This window comes from Hypomesus transpacificus, chromosome 15 (genome assembly GCF_021917145.1).
Source record: "Hypomesus transpacificus isolate Combined female chromosome 15, fHypTra1, whole genome shotgun sequence".
Classification (NCBI taxonomy): domain Eukaryota; kingdom Metazoa; phylum Chordata; class Actinopteri; order Osmeriformes; family Osmeridae; genus Hypomesus; species Hypomesus transpacificus.
In genome coordinates, this window is record NC_061074.1 from 8,884,166 (window position 1) to 8,901,607 (window position 17,442).

Genomic DNA, 17,442 nt, shown 5'->3' on the forward strand with positions numbered 1-17,442 from the left:
GAGAGACTGAGGGAGAGAGAGAGAGAGTGAGGGAGGGAGAGGGAGGAGAGAGAGAGAGGGAGGGAGAGGGAGGAGGAGAGAGACTGAGGGAGAGGGAGTTAGAAAGAATTAGAGGAAATAGAGAGATGGGGAGTTAAGAGAGAAAGAGAGTAGAAGAAAGAGAGAGGGAGAGAGAAAGTGAGTAAGAGAGAGAAGTTAGAGAAAGAGTAGGTTAAACCAAAAGAGGGAGAGGGATGGAGTTAGAGAGAAAGAGTGGGAGAGAAGAAGAGAGAGAGAGGAAAAAGAAAGAGGGAAAAAGAAAGATACATAAGTGGGATGAGATGGCCCACACATTTGAATGCTTACAACACCTCTTGGTGTGTTTCAGTCTCAGTAGACAGTTATAGATACACGGTAACAGTATTCATGTACGTTGTCTTAACAAGTGACAGAGTGTTTAAGACCTGGACAGGACATGGCACAACAGCACACGGAGAAACCAGGAAAACGATGGACATGAAGTTCAGTTAACCCAGAAGGTCACACACACACGCGGCAGGACATACAGTCCATATGGACAGACGCATTTTGGCGGTAAAACAGGGCTTACTGGCAACGATAACACAGTTAAAACGTCCAAACTTCGAAAACGTCCACTGATGACATTAGATCCCCTTCATCATAAAACACTAAGAACCAGATCAGAATCTGTCTGCTCCTAAAATAAAGTGCAGCTGTTCACGTCAGAGAAATAGCATTGTGTGAAGAAAATTATAACTCATGTATATGCATAGTTTTTCAGGTTTCCAGGAGGAAATCTACGTATATTCGCCTACAAGGTATATAAAAACTGTAAATATTATCAACTGACGGGTAGAAGTCTACGGGCGCTGAGATAAACACTATTGGATTTTTAGAGGGTTTGAAAATGGGGACTCACAGAAGTGAAATATGCCAGTTATCCGTTTGCCTCCAAGCATTAAACGGTACATTGGATGACATCATCGAATGAGGCACCAACTACCTGACTAGAGGTTTCGGTATTTTTGCTTTTTCTGACAGAACACAGCTGTCTCTCCATGCAGATCTCAGTCAGATGGGTTTCATTCCGTTTCTGATCAGAAGTATTGCAGATCGTGCTTTTCTAACAAGGACAGGCTACTGCTACTTGGCATATTGCCCCGCATTCAAAAGAACAACTGCCAAAAACAAGTTACGTGGCTACTAGCTTTTACAATTACTACAGATAAAACCTGAATATAACAGCAACTGTAGAGATTCCAATGCATTCCTCGGTCCTCACGTCATCCCGAATGAAACGTACCGCTGGCTTGAGTGTGTGTGAAGCTGTAATCTTCCCCTTTGCTGCGGTATAAGAAGGTGCACTGATGCAGCGCGTGCATGCCCTATGTCCAGGAGTCCTCGAGCGCATCTCGAAACTGTGCGTGCGGGATAAAGGATGGGAACTCCTAACCTCGCGCCTGATGAACACACTTAGTTATAACCTTGAGTTGCACACTGTGCGGTTCGGTGCTGCTATGCCCGTGACATTGTAAGGCGCATCCGGTGTCCAGAAAAACACATAGTAGATTACAAGGACGAACGCTGATACGGATATGCATAGGAAATACGCAATAGCCATCGCCACTTTAACCCAAATCTTGGTGGCAATGTTGGCATGTTTAACCCGCTGGTCGCCAGGATAACTCGGCCTCCTCTGCATGTCTCCGTTCTGCTTCACCCCGGCGCCGGTAGAAGAAACTTGTTTGTTCGCCTTCATTTTACAATGGGTATGTTCTTGTATTCTTGCGCTGAATGTAGTCTGTTCTTCAGCGTGTCCGGAGACCAAACAGGCAGCCCTTCCTCTCAGCCCGCCTGCACTGTTGACAACGCAGTTGCTGCTCCTGGGATTGACGTGGGACGATAGGCTTCCGTTATCCCGTGAGGAAGGTCGTTGTCGTCGGTGCGCGCCGGCCGGATCAAGCTCCTCAATATATACGGATCAATCAGGGCGGAGCGTAAACCAGACTGAACATTGATTGTAGGTATCATGTTGCAGATCTACAGCTGTCCCCAAATATGCAACGGAGGTGCCACACAGAAATCAGTATTTATTAAGCTAAAATTTCGAGCGTGATCAAGTGGGAATACCGGTAATGTTACACATTTCTGTCCAAACAGTTGCATTAAAAAAACACTGCATACTAACATACTTGGTCCAGCAGCACAGTTGAATCCGTGCGCAGGTAGAAGCCCCAAACCCGAGTGCATCAGCTGCTGGTGCTTGAATAACTGTCTACAAACGCGCACAAGTGCTTCAAAATGTTTAAAATCACTGACGCATTCACTGACAACCAGACAAATACATTTATTGGATACCAGAACTCAAAAGCAAAATTAAACCAAGGTGATACATTTGACGTGCATATTAGATAAGATGACAAGTAAATGACACATTTACCTTTCTAGGAAGAAAAGCCGTTTAAAAACTTGCTTCGATGACTGAAGTGTTCTTAAAAAGGTGGAGGGTGGCATCTTATAGGGACAATGATTCATTTGGAAACTACAGTGAAGAATCGTTTTAAATTAAGCTAAATCGGGATATGCCATCCCATTCTGAAGGCAAATTAAAACCAAAAACATCATAAAGCAGTTTTCTGGTGCAACCGGAAGACAGGTAGCCTAAAGCAGGTTGAACGTAATGCCCGAAGGTCTATAGTCTATACAATCACGCGTCATAAACTGAAATAAAAACAAAGCAAGTTACAAAGAAATTAACTTTTTCGTACGTCTTCAGACAACCTTGGAATGTTCAGTTGCATTTTAAAAACTGTACATATTGCAGTTCCTCACGTTACCATGTATTCATCCACTCACAATTTCATCATTGTTTCTTTTGGAAAATTAAAAATTAAAGCAAAGGTTGATCAGAGTTTAAACATCAACATCTGAGACTATTCGTTTTTACAACAATTTCATGATGCTGTGAAAAGGCCAACTTAAAAACAAGAAAAATCCCAAAACTCTCGGCGGCTGAGATAAGCGACACCTCGTGTCAGCCCTTAGTGAAAACGACAGCACGTGAACAGCCACGAGCCCCGTCAGTCACAGATGCGATGCGACAAGACGCTAGACTGACAGCCTTAACCCGCATTAGATGTTACTAACACCTGCATTCACTTCACAGTCACTGCATCACAATCACATTTCAAAAGAAGATAAAAAAGAAATAGAAAAAAAACGAACGAACAAATACTCCTGATGTGATAGCATAATTATCAACTGACAACTAAAAACGCTCTTTCCACATTCATATTTACAGTCGTGTCCATGATTAGGTGATAACAGGGGCTCTGTACATTGTTAATCTGAACCTCAGTTCAATGACTTTGTTCCATATGAGTGATCAACGGTCAATACAAACTTTATAGACAGATAACCCACACATTATCTATTGATAGAATGAGAGGGGAGAGAGGGTGTGGCCTAATGAAACACTTTGAGCTGCGATCAAGCTCATGTAAACATTTATTCTAGACGATGTTCCCCTGTACTGTTTCTCATGCTAAATAATGCCCGCTTCCAGGAACATCACTGCGGGCATTACAACCCATTATCTCCCCGTCAGTCTCCATCCCTGAACTAACAGGAGCAGAAGGAGGGTGTTTCTGGAAAGCAGTTGTGTTGAGGTGCGGTCACACGGTGGGAACCCAAACCAAGCAGTGACTCATCCCACACTAATATAACAAACACACAAACTCATCAAAACTCAATTAAAAAATGTGTCAGGACAACATGGTGACACATCACACCATCCTCACTGTCGCTTACCATCATCATCATCATCATCATCATCATCGCCACTATAACAAGGTAGCAGGTTCGGTTCCACCTGTGTTAGAACCCGGTTCTTTCTCTGTGTGGCAGACTGACTGGAACCTGACAGTGTAGAAGGTACAAGAGAGAAGAGAGGGAGGGAGAGGAACAGGAGGAGACAGTGTGTGTGTGTGTGTGTATGTGTGTGTGTGTGTGAGGGGGTATGTGTGTGTATGTGAGGGGGTATGTGTGTGTATGTGTGTGTGTGTTTTAGGGTCCAGGTAGCTACTTGGCTCCTCCTCTTTAGTCTAAGCTGACGGCCTCAATCAAGCTAACTGAGAAAGAGGTGTGGTATCATCCTCTCCTCCTCTCCTCCTCCAGCCTCTGTAAACCACTAGCAGTGGAAAGTCAGTTTGTCCAGATGAGCTCACGTCTCAGCCTGTCAACAGAGCAGAGGGGGGGGGGGGGAGGAGGGGGGGAGGAGAAGGGAGTCACTGTGTTGTCTTGTGCGCCTCAGCTGGGAGTACAGGAGGAGGAGGAGGACGACGGCTCTTCTCCCGCTGGAACCACACACATGAAAACAACACACACACACACCGTCATTGGTCATTGATCCCCCACTCGATTGATCTGATTGGATGAGAAGCATGCGCATCACTATGCCGACTGACAAACAGGAGATGACAGAGATGGTGTGAGGGAGGGGTGAGGGAGGGGGCAGATGGCTGTGCTTGGTGCAGTATGAGGTGTGAAGCCACACACGGTGTCGACACGAGGAGAGGGAGCGTCGCTCGTTAACGGAACGCCTCCTGACAGCCAGCGGACACGGCCGCGAGCCCACTTCAGAGGGCCTGTTTTTAACGCTGATTAGATTCCCTGACATCTCCGTCTCCCCCCCCCTCCCCTCCACCTATCCGATGTCATCTGTTCCTGGTCACCCCGCAACACTGCCTCACCCTGCCACTGCCCCATCTCTTATCTCCACACACACACATCCCTCTTCCTTCTCTCACTCCTCCTCCTAGCACTCAGGAACATCTGTAATGAAGATCCATCAGAGCAACAGTCCTTATTGAATCACAGCAGCACTTGTGAGGCTCGCCTTCCATCCTCACCCTCTCCCCACCCTCTCCCCAGCCTCTCCCCAGCCGCAACGATTTCCTCATAAAAGCTTTTTAGTCGTTAATTGCGCCCCTGCCTTCATTTCCTGCCCTCCGCCCTGACCTGACAAAGATGGAGGGGAGAGAGAGAAATACAGAGAAAGAAAAACAGGTAGAGACCAAGACAGAAGGGGAGTCAGCTGGCTGAGCGGTTAGGGAATCGTGCTAGTAATCTGAAGGTTGCCAGTTCGATTCCTCATAACAAATGAAATTGTGTCCTGGGGCAAGGCACTTCACCCTACTTGCCTCGGGGGAATGTCCCTGTATTACTGTAAATCGCTCTGGATAAGAGCATCTGCTAAATGACTAAATGTAGAAGACAGAGAGATACAAGAAGAGAGAGATTCATAAAGGAACAGATTTACAGGACGAGACAAAAAAAAAGAGAGACAAAAAGCCAGAGAGGGAGTGTAATGTGATCCGTCGAGGAGAAGTGTTGAACCTCCCTGTGCCACATCCTGGACACAGTCATTAGCTAGCCTGATTAGAAACAGACTCAGACTGAAGAGATGAAGAGAGGAGATGTGGGGAGGTGAGAGGAGTGGAGGGTTGAGGGGAAGAGAAGGAAGGAGAGGAGGAGAGGGTAGAAGATGACAGGAGAAGTTAGGGGAGGACAGGAGGGGAGGTTAGAGGAGAGGGGGAGATGAGAGGAGATTAATGACCATCTGTCAGCTAAGAGACATTAGGAGATGGGTGACGTGCAAGATGAGATCAGTCCTCAACAAGGAGGGGGGAAACAACCCTTCTCTCTCCATCATGCTGATCTCTCCTCTCTGATCTCTCCATCATGCTGATCTCTCCTCTCTGATCTCTCCTCTCTGATCTCTCCATCATGCTGATCTCTCCTCTCTGATCTCTCCATCATGCTGATCTCTCCTCTCTGATCTCTCCATCATGCTGATCTCTCCTCTCTGATCTCTCCTCTCTGATCTCTCCATCATGCTGATCTCTCCTCTCTGATCTCTCCATCATGCTGATATCTCCTCTCTGATCTCTCCATCATGCTGATCTCTCCTCTCTGATCTCTCCTCTCTGATCTCTCCATCATGCTGATCTCTCCTCTCTGATCTCTCCATCATGCTGATCTCTCCATCATGCTGATCTCTCCTCTCTGATCTCTCCTCTCTGATCTCTCCTCTCTGATCTCTCCATCATGCTGATCTCTCCTCTCTGATCTCTCCTCTCTGATCTCTCCTCTCTGATCTCTCCCAGTCTCTGATCTCTCCATTATGCTGAACACAGTCAGCCAGTCAGTCACATTATGCTGTGTGTGTGTGTGTGTGAGGGAAGGAGGAGGGCAGGTGGTTAGTGCGTCATTCATTCCACAGAAGAAGACAACAGGAAGGAGGGGCATCACATAGCAAGGGAGTGATTGACAGGTCAGCTGTGTCATGCCACCGAGGGGAAGTGACATCATGGGAGCAGCGTTCCCTGGGAGGAGGGGGGCGAGGGAGGGACATCATGACTCGAAGAGACGGAGAGAGGGAGGGTGTGAACGCCACAGAGCGACAGCGAAAACCAAGAACGAGGGATGAACCACACAGAGAGGAGAGGGGGGAGAGAGACAGAGGGGGGGAGAGAGGAGAGGGAGAGAGAGGAGAGGGAGAGAGACAGAGGAGGAGAGAGAGGAGAGGGAGAGAGACAGAGGAGGAGAGACAGAGGGGGGAGAGAGACAGAGGGAGAGAGAGGAGAGGGAGTGAGGAGGGGTGTGGTTAGAGCCCAGTGGGAGGAGTCAGGGGCTCCTTACAGAAAGCCACTGTCTCAAAGTCAGTGATGTGGACCGCACCTGAGGACGGCAGCTCAGACGGGCACTCGCTCTCCGCCTGCGGCCCGGAGGGGGCGGGCTCTGGCACCGGGTCACCACCGGTTACCTGGGCCGGTGCCTGTGGGGTCTGGTCCGTTTCCAGCTCAGCTGCTGGGGGAGGTGCCTCCGCAGAGGGAGGTGCCTCCGCAGGGGGAGGGGCCTCCGCAGGGGGAGGGGCCTCCGCAGGGGGAGGGGCCTCCGCAGGGGGAGGGGCCTCCGCAGGGGGAGTGGTCTCTGCAGGGGGAGGGGCCTCCACTGAGTCTGCGAGAGAAGAAAACCACATTTCAGAATTGACGTTTCCTCAAACACCCAGTTACATCCCAAGCTGTGAAGAGAGCTAGTGTGACGCAGTTACCCTGAGGTGGGAGGCCTGGGGCTGGGCTGGGGCTGGCAGGGGGAGAGGACGAGGGGGCCTCTGTTTCAGGGGCTTGGGGGGGGCTGGAGGCAGGCTGTGTTGGGGCTGATGTCTTCAGGGCAGGGGTGTCCTCTGGTGCCGGTTCAGAAACTACCACTGAGGGGGGGGGGAGGGGGGGTAGGAAAGAGGATGTTTTACTCAAAGCAACCAAACAAAAATTGAGTTTTTAGTGTTCATCTATAAACAGCAACCAACCTCTCTGTACGTCGGCCTTCTCTACTGACGATGCCTGCTTCTCCAGGGGCTCGGCCTGGGGGGGGCTGCTCTGGGCCTGGGGGGGGCTGCTCTGGGCCTGGGGGGGGCTGCTCTGGGCCTGGGGAGGTCTGCTCTGGACCTGGGGGGGGCTGCTCTCCGCACTGGGGGGCTTCAGAGGGCTCTCTCCTAGGCTACTGCGTGGTGACACCATCTCCATCTCCTCCCCCCAGTCAGACACAGGCTGGTGGCCCTCCAGGGGGGTGAAGGGACTGAGGGGCTTGGCCCCCTCCGGGGAGTCCTGTGCTGCTTGCGGGGGGGGGGATGTGCACCTTGGGCCGGGGGGTGCGCTGCTGTCTGGGGCTGGCTGCCGAGGAGGGGGAGGAGGGGGGGGGGGGGGGGGGAGGAGGAGGGAGGGGGGGGGGAGGGGAGGTAGGGGACTTGGCGGTCTGGGTTTTTTTCCTTGTCGTTTTCTCCTTCTGGGACTCTCTGTCTTTCCTGCCCTCCTCCTCAGAGTCGTCATCCCCTGAGATCTCCTCCTCCTCGTCCTCCCCGTCGCTGGCGTCCTCCCACTCGTCCTCGTCCTCCTCTCCTGCTCCACTCTTCTCCCCCACCTGTGGGATCAACACATTCATCTTTTCAAAGTGGATCTGAAGGCATTCAGGATGAGCTGCCGGCCGGGCCGAGTCCTGGGGAGAGGAGAGGCTATTCTGCCAGCGTACCTTCTGGGACGTGGAGCCTCTGGTCTTCTTTCCCACCTTCGTCCTCTCCTCTCTTTTGGGCTTGTCGCTCTTCTCTTTCTCCTCGTCCTCCCTCTCTCCCTCCCAGCGGTTGTCATGCATGCTGGAACAGAGAAGCCGCCATAAACGTTAACCTCTGCAGGTCACACATGTTCACACCAAGGAGAATTGTAAAGGAGGTCAAACAAGGTCAAGTGGGAGGGCCAGTAGATCTTCTCCTCCAATGAGAGCCAGAGGAGAGGAAAAGGTGGGTCAGGACGTACCTGTAACTCTTGCTCTGACCCCGCCCCCGGGCACGCTCCCCACGCCCACCCTCCCGGCCACGCCCCTGACCCAGGAAGTCTCCAAATGTGGGCGCCTTGGGGGGGCGTTTACTGTCATCTGAGGAACGAGAGAGACATCACAGATTTAGGGAGAGGGGAGGAGAGGGATGATAGGGGAGGTGGGGGAGGGTGGGGGACGCAGCAATATCAACACAGTCTTGTTCAAAGTGTCAAAGACAAACCAAAGCAAACACACAACTACAGCAGGTGGCATCAGTGCTCCCAGGAAGCTTTGATGTGTGAGGTCACCTGCATGTACGACACACACAGCCAGTCTAGTTACACAGCCAGCGTCACTGCTACAAACCAGCACACACAATGGGACTGACCATGTTGACACACAACCAGGTTATTTTTTCAATAACACACACACAATCCCATGCTTGAGGCTAACCTGCAGCCTCCTGGAGGCTCAGAACAGGAGCTATGCCCCCTCGCTGAAGGGGAGGACACACACACACACAGAGACACACACACACAGAGAGACACATGCACACACACACACAGAGACAGAGACACACACACACACACACACAGAGACACACACACACACAGAGACACATGCACACACACACACACACACAGAGACACATGCACACACACACACACACACACACACAGAGACACATGCACACACACACACACACACACACACACACACACACACAGAGACACATGCACACACACACACACACAGAGACACATGCACACACAGAGAGACACATGCACACACACACAAACACAGAGACACATGCACACACAGAGACACATGCACACACACACACACACACACACACACACACAGATGCACACACACACAAACACAGAGACACATGCACACACACACACACATGCACACACACACACAGATGCACACACACACACACACACACACACACACACAGATGCACACACACACACACAGAGACACATGCACACACACACACAGATGCACACACACACACACACACACAGATGCACACACACACAAACACAGGGACACATGCACACACACACACACACACACAAATGACTATACACAAATACTATCATACTCTAGTGCCAGTGGACCATGACAGTACAGATGTTCCCTGGGCACCTGCCAGGGCTGTACGCAGTCTAGCAGTCTAAGGTGTGTCTGTGTGTGTGTGCGTGTGTGGTATATGTGTGCGTGGTATATGTGTGGGTTGGACTGTGTGTGTGTGCGTGTGTGGTATATGTGTGTGTATGTGTGTGTGGGGTATATGTGTGGGTTGGACTGTGTGTGTGTGCGTGTGTGGTATATGTGTGTGTATGTGTGTGTGGGGTATATGTGTGGGTAGGACTGTGTGTGTGTGTGTCTTGCCTCTGCGTCCTTCCTGGTCAGGCGTGTTGCCTTCAGAGGCCAAAGCTGGATCCTCCTTGAACCTGTGAAGACAAAATATCACCTGGTCACATCTACTGCTCTCTCTCCGTTACGTCCCTGTCACTGTTCACACACACACACACCCAATACAGCTACCCCCCCCCCCCCCTCACATGGTGTCTGTCTTCTGGTCCCCCCCCCCTCCCCCTCACATGGTGTCTGTCTTCTGGTCCCCCCCCCCCCTCACATGGTGTCTGTCTTCTGGTCCCCCCCCCCCCCTCACATGGTGTCTGTCTTCTGGTCCCCCCCCCCCTCACATGGTGTCTGTCTTCTGGTCCCCCCCCCCCCCTCACATGGTGTCTGTCTTCTGGTCTCCCCCCCCCTCACATGGTGTCTGTCTTCTGGTCCCCCCCCCCCCTCACATGGTGTCTGTCTTCTGGTCCCCTCCCCCTCACATGGTGTCTGTCTTCTGGTCCCCCCCCCTCCCCCTCACATGGTGTCTGTCTTCTGGTCCCCCCCCCCCCTCACATGGTGTCTGTCTTCTGGTCCCCCCCCCTCCCCCTCACATGGTGTCTGTCTTCTGGTCCCCCCCCCCCCCCCCCTCACATGGTGTCTGTCTTCTGGTCCCCCCCCCCCTCCCCCTCACATGGTGTCTGTCTTCTGGTCCCCCCCCCCCCCCTCACATGGTGTCTGTCTTCTGGTCCCCCTCCCCCTCACATGGTGTCTGTCTTCTGGTCCCCCCCCCTCCCCCTCACATGGTGTCTGTCTTCTGGTCCCCCCCCCCCCCCCTCACATGGTGTCTGTCTTCTGGTCCCCCCCCCCCCCCTCACATGGTGTCTGTCTTCTGGTCCCCCCCCCCCCCCTCACATGGTGTCTGTCTTCTGGTCCCCCCCCCCCTCACATGGTGTCTGTCTTCTGGTCTCCCCCCCCCTCACATGGTGTCTGTCTTCTGGTCCCCCCCCCCCCTCACATGGTGTCTGTCTTCTGGTCCCCTCCCCCTCACATGGTGTCTGTCTTCTGGTCCCCCCCCTCCCCCTCACATGGTGTCTGTCTTCTGGTCCCCCCCCCCCCTCACATGGTGTCTGTCTTCTGGTCCCCCCCCCCTCCCCCTCACATGGTGTCTGTCTTCTGGTCCCCCCCCCCCCCCCTCACATGGTGTCTGTCTTCTGGTCCCCCTCCCCCTCACATGGTGTCTGTCTTCTGGTCCCCCCCCCCCCTTCACATGGTGTCTGTCTTCTGGTCCCCCCCCCCCTCACATGGTGTCTGTCTTCTGGTCCCCCCCCCCTCACATGGTGTCTGTCTTGTGGTCCCCCCCCCCCTCACATGGTGTCTGTCTTCTGCCCCCCCCCCCCTCACATGGTGTCTGTCTTCTGGTCCCCCCCCCCCTCCCCCTCACATGGTGTCTGTCTTCTGGTCCCCCCCCCCTCCCCCTCACATGGTGTCTGTCTTCTGGTCCCCCCCCCTCCCCCTCACATGGTGTCTGTCTTCTGGTCCCCCCCCCCTCACATGGTGTCTGTCTTCTGGTCCCCCCCCCCTCACATGGTGTCTGTCTTCTGAGCGTCCCACTCCCGTTTCCACTGGCCCGTAGCGTTGCGGTGGCGTGCCAGACGCTCTTCATCGATCTGCTCACGCTCCTTCTTCCAGCGCAGGTACTCAGCCCGCTCACGCCCCGTCATCGACATGGTCATGTCTGTTCCCTTAGGACCCGGCCTCCGACTCTGGAGGGGGACGAGGGACAGGAGAAGAGAGGGGAGGGGGATACAGGATGCAGACAGACACGAGTCATCATCTGTAACCCTCCTGTACAGCCAGGTGAGACGCAGCTCAACCTGACGACCACCACCGTGTTTGGGTCGTGTGACCCCAGCACCGCGTTTGGGTCATGTGACCCCAGCCCCGCGTTGGGTCGTGTGACCCCAGCACCGCGTTTGGGTCAAGTGACCCCAGCACCGCGTTTGGGTCATGTGACTCACACTCCACTCCTTCTCCATCTCGGCTCCCGTCTTCACATTCTCAAAGTCCAGCCCGCCCCAGTTCCGGACGTGCCGTCGGCTGCCCTCCTTGCGATCGATGTCCGGAACCGGACCGGAGCGCCGAGGGTCGTCCAGAAAGTTCCGGATGGGCCTGTCTCCGTCCCCCTGAGGAAAGAACCAGAGTCTCCGTCTGACGGACTAACCAACACCTTCATCTGCACCAAAAAACTGTACGCAGGACAGCCAAACGCTGGTAAAATGTGCAAGAGGCTAGTAGAACTTATATACTCACCAGTCCTAAAAACTATTGAGTGGCTGGTCAAGTTTGAACATTCACTAGCCATTTGGCCGGTGGAATGTTATTTTTATTTTGCACCCTGACTGTACGTCTAAAAGGAGTGTGATTTTCTTGTTTTTAGATTTTAAATCTAGTTGGACTTGTAGTATGGATAACTTTTCTAGTTCTTGTAATTAAACGACACATTAGGTTCTGCGATGTGAGTCTCACCCTCTGGCCTCTCTCATACTCTGCGATCTTCTCCATCTCTTCGTTCATCTGCTCAATATTCTGTCTCCTCTTCTCCTCCCACTCCTGGAGACAGACAGGAGGAAAGAGGGAGAGAGGGGGGGGGGGAAGAAAGAGGGAGAGAGGGCAAGAGAGGGAGAAAGAGAAAGAGGGGTAAACAGACAGGATTTTTTTTTTTAACAAGATATATGTATTTGACCTTTTATAGCCTAAAACCCCCATCTCTGGGGAAGGCTGAGTTCCACCAGACGCTAATGAAACATGGCTGATCACTGGACAGTATTAGAGTCACACACACACACACACAAACACTCACCTTAGACTTCCTGTCACCACCAGAGCCTGCTTGTGGCGCTCCAACTCCCTCTCTGCCTCCTCCCTCTCTGCCTCCTCCCTCTCTGCCTCCTCCCTCTCTGCCTCCTCCCTCTCTGCCTCCCCCCTCTCTGCCTCCTCCCTCTCTGCCTCCTCCCTCTCTGCCTCCTCCCTCTCTGCCTCCTCCCTCTCTGCCTCCACCCTCTCTGCCTCCTCCCTCTCTGCCTCCTCCCTCTCTGCCTCCCCCTTCTCTCCCTCCTCTTCCACCTCTCCTCCCTCCCCTCCGGCCCATCCCAGGCCCCTCCCCTGTCTCCCCCTCCTTGTATGGTCTCTCTGGACGAGGTTCTCGTTCCGGGCGAGGTTCTCGTTCCGGGCGAGGTTCTCGTTCCGGGCGAGGTTCTCGTTCTGGGCGAGGTTCTCGTTCCGGGCGAGGTTCTCGTTCCGGGCGAGGTTCTCTCTCTGACCAAGGCTCTCTATCGGGGCGAGGTTCCCTCCTCTCCTGGCGGGCCCCGCCCCCACGCTGGCCGCCGCGCCCCAGACGCCCTGACCCTGCCCTCCTAGGGGGGCTACCATCCCCCTCCTCTGAGGTCCTCCTGCCCCTCGGGGGCCCTGTGCTCTTCCAGTCATTCATCACAGAGCGCTTGTCCTGCAGGGGGGAGAAGGACTGGTGATCACACAGCCGGGGAAGACCATGCTCAATTAAAACATGTATGAAACTGAAAGCCTCATCTATGCATCCATTATGTTTTCTACACAATTGGAAGTGTACTGGAAATGATTTTCCATTCGCGCGAGGCATGGAGGATAAGCTGTAATCAGCTGGGTGGAAAAACACAGGGAGAGACTGCATGATCTCTGAGAGATAGAGAGAGAGCACGAGAGAGAGAGAGAGAGAGAGAGAGAGAGAGAGAGAGAGAGAGAGAGAGAGAGAGAGAGAGCACGAGAGAGCGAGAGAGAGAGAGCGAGCACGAGAGAGAGAGAGAGAGCGAGCACGAGAGAGAGAGAGAGAGAGAGAGAGAGAGAGAGAGAGAGAGAGAGAGAGAGAGAGAGAGAGCATGTTCTCTGTGTGATGCCGTCCATCATCTCTCCTCCTCCTCTCAGTGACAGACAGGCTGGAGTCCTTAACGACCCTGATGCTGTTATTCTGGAGATGGACATCTTGCTACACCAGCCCACAACTCTCTGCTCTAGCTGGCTGCCCAGTCAGGGACACGCGTGTCAGGGACATGTATAATGAATCTCCCACCGGGAAAGAAAACAGGGACGGTACGACTCTTTGCAATGTCAAAACGGGAAGTGGATATACACACTCTATTGAATTGGCTGGAAATGGGAACAAGTCATTGGCCTGATTGACAGGAAATCAAGATATATGATAGGTCTGACTGTAAATGATGATTGTGATTGGTTCCACTGGCAGGAATAGAAAGCAGTATGTCATGATGATGTCATCAGAGAGGCTGAGGTAATGTGGTCAGTTCACTCCTCCACCACACGTCTGGTAACAAACTAACATCCACGTTTGTATCCCCCCCCCTCTTCCCTTCCCCCTGTGAAGCGCACCGTGTTGCCTCCTTGTATGAGCTATATAAATAAAAGTTAGATTGATTGATTAGGTGGCGGGTGCTGTGTGTGTGTGTGTGTGTGTGTTGTGTCTCACCCCTGCAGGCCTGGACAGGTCTACGGTCACAGTGAAGTTCTCCTTATCTGTCCTCCGCCTGTCTGGTTCTCCATCGTGAGGGCGGGGCTTCCTGGCTGTCGTCACGGCGATGCCTTCTTGCTCCGCCTTCTTTTTGTCCTCTTCTATTTCCTGTAGAAAAGAGTGACATCATCATCATTGGGGATACTGTGTAAGCGCTAGGTGTGACCCTCACAGGCCTCCGTACAGTTAGAGCGCTAGGTGTGACTCTCTCAGGCATCCATACTGTGTGAGCGCTAGGTGTGACCCTCACAGGACTCCGTACTGTGTGAGCGCTAGGTGTGACCCTCACAGGCCTCAGTACTGTGTGAGCGCTAGGTGTGACCCTCACAGGACTCCGTACCGTGTGAGCGCTAGGTGTGACCCTCACAGGACTCCGTACTGTGTGAGCGCTAGGTGTGACCCTCACAGGACTCCGTACAGTGAGAGCGCTAGGTGTGACTCTCACAGGACTCCGTACTGTGTGAGCGCTAGGTGTGACCCTCACAGGACTCCGTACTGTGTGAGCGCTAGGTGTGACCCTCACAGGGCCTCCGTACAGTGAGAGCGCTAGGTGCGACTCTCACAGGCCTCCGTACCATTAGAGTGCTAGGTGTGACCCTCACAGGCCTCCGTACCATTAGAGTGCTAGGTGTGACCCTCACAGGACTCCGTACCGTGTGAGCGCTAGGTGTGACCCTCTCAGGCCTCCGTACAGTGAGAGTGCTAGGTGTGACCCTCTCAGGCCTCCGTACTGTGTGAGCGCTAGGTGTGACCCTCTCAGGCCTCCGTACTGTGTGAGCGCTAGGTGTGACCCTCACAGGCCTCCGTACCTGGTATCTCTTGACCAGCGCTTCGTTCTTCTTCCTCAGGGCCTCGATCCTCCGGTCCAGCTCGGCATCCTTCTCCTCCTTTGTCTTCAGATCCACCGCGGTAGACTGCTCAACAGCATGAAGGCGCCATTTTGGTTAACGTGTGTAGTTAACATGTGTGTAGTTAACATGCATGTAGTTAACATGCGTGTAGTTAACATGTGTGTAGTTAACATGTGTGTAGTTAACATGTGCTTTTGCTTTTGGAACAAACACACCAACAACATTTTAAGCGCTATAAATAGCAATTGTTATTTGGGTCAAGTAGTCAACTGACTTATGAAATTACCATAAGGCATAGGAATGATTTGCAAGAAAACCATGGATGTGAAACTAGCATATAAAAAGCTCACCATGGCTCTTAGCCTGTCTTCACGTGAAGGTGCTGTGTCTGAAAACCTTCCTCGTGCACCTAGTGACAAACACAGGACTTTAGAACAAAACAAAATAACGTGACATCTTAAGACTTCGAAACCGCAATGTAAATGGTCCGTTGGGTGTTATGGCGTGTCCTGTTAAGCGGGTAAGACACACAAATAAATCATTTACACTATTACATTAAGTTGCGTGTAACCTACTTGAATTAATAAGTCTTTATTCGTTTTCAAAGCCTCTAAGCTTATTACAATTAGAAGGCGAAGGCACAGCCTTGTTAAATAACTTATTTGACCTCGGAGTTTCAGTTAGTAAGTATTCAAAACGAAGCTTTAGAATAAACTCATGAACAACGTATATCACTGAAGTAGTTTAGCGGTTTTAAGTAGTTTTTCTGCAGACGCTGGATAAGTTACGCTAGACAACAGGGCCATGGCTGAATGCAGCGGTGCATCAATAAACCAAAGCCTTATGCTGTGGGGCTATGAACAATATATTCCGTAATAAAACCTTAAGCAGTACTGGTTGAAACGACGCATTTATCTTATTGTATGACGGCGTTACTACCTTAATCAAAGTGGGCTTCTCAGTCTGTGAGCAGTGGATCGTTACAATGTTTCAACTCCTGTTCCACGACAATGTGTCCTCGTATTCGTTTCCTGTAAACCAGACGCAACTTCCTGCCATAAGGAACCCCTAACACTTTCTTAAAGAGATAGGCTAAAGAATAACACTTTGAACAATTTTAGATTGTTCGCTTTTGTTAAATTCAGATACATCAGTCATTGCCGTGGCAGAAATTATGCAATTTGTATTCTGTCTGCCGTAACCTGCGACATATAAACCAGTAGCGTAGCCACGAGAGGACCCGTGTCCGGCTTCACCACATTTCTGATAACTTACAAGAAAAAATTAAGGAATTGTTGATATGTGTTTATTTTTTTCAATAGAATTTTTGGCCCACTAATTTTAAGATGGGTCCTCCAAAAAATACAATTCTGGCTTGGCTGCTAATATAAACACAAGACATTTGTGTGATATTTCACCATTCTGTCATGATCTAGGCGGGCCACTAGAGGGTAATCGTGTCCAGCAAAAGACGGAGAGAAGGCCGCCACAAAGTTCATTCCACCTTGCGGGCGCTCTCTCTCCTGCCAGTATCTCTCTCCGGGAAAGGTTGTTTGAGACAGGTAACTGACCTGAGGGGTGAAATGACTAATCATAAATGAACAGATTCCTAGTACTCACACAGAGGTAGTTGTGATTAATAATTAAAAAGGGGGATAATTGTACCTTACAGCTACAACAGGTGAGTAACTCCTGAACTGGGTTGGATGGGTAAAGTTGTAATTCAGTTATTGCATTATCCACTCAGTTGACTGTTTTTACTTCACAGCATGAATTTAATGAACATTGTTCTTCTACTGTCATTGACTTTTTACAACATAAACAGAACTTCATTATGTAGTTAAGCTCTCCCTCCTCTTCCTCTCCCCTCTTCTCCTCTTCTACCCTCTTCTCCTCCTCTCTTCTCCCTCCTCCTCCTCTCCCCTCTCCCCCCTCCCCTTCCTCCTCCTACTCTCCCATCCCTTCCTCTCCAGACATCAACAACCACACACAGACAAAAACAAACCAATTGGTTGTCAGGCAAAACACAGACCTTGTGGTTCATTTGTTTACCGAGAGCGATACTGATGCCCGTGCCACCTGATCCAGGTGTATCAGTCTAGGAGGGGAGGGGGGGGGGGGGGGGAGGCTCCGGTTACCTGCCTGTATTGACCCGCTCACTGACACTGGACATGATGAGCTCAAAGTCTGTTACTGCCCCAATACTGTCTGCCCACCTGCAGACGTGAGACATGACTGTGGATGTGTGTGTGTGTGAGAGAGTCTGTATGTGTGTGTGTGTGTGGTGTGTGTGTGTGGGGTGGG

General features: G+C 51.8%; 2 protein-coding genes across 2 annotated transcripts in view; both read right to left on the reverse strand.

Moving 5' to 3' along the window:
- Positions 1–2,331: 2,331 nt before the first annotated feature.
- On the reverse strand, positions 2,332–16,172 carry ccdc9 (coiled-coil domain containing 9). The gene is given in 18 exon segments (XM_047035467.1): positions 2,332–4,355; positions 6,742–7,270; positions 7,370–7,688; positions 7,690–7,729; positions 7,808–7,980; positions 8,089–8,209; positions 8,370–8,487; positions 9,775–9,836; positions 11,314–11,492; positions 11,748–11,912; positions 12,256–12,339; positions 12,590–12,618; positions 12,787–12,933; positions 13,057–13,231; positions 14,246–14,395; positions 15,097–15,201; positions 15,489–15,547; positions 16,078–16,172. Coding segments are annotated over 16 exon segments (2,097 nt in total). The 5' UTR covers positions 15,492–15,547; positions 16,078–16,172; the 3' UTR covers positions 2,332–4,355; positions 6,742–7,043.
- LOC124477944 (MAP/microtubule affinity-regulating kinase 4-like) overlaps positions 15,508–17,442 on the reverse strand; it is a 27,003-nt gene continuing 25,068 nt past the window's right edge. The window contains exon 11 of the mRNA XM_047036020.1: positions 15,508–15,547. Coding sequence (XP_046891976.1) covers positions 15,508–15,547 — 40 coding nt within the window. The remainder of the gene's footprint in view (positions 15,548–17,442) is intronic.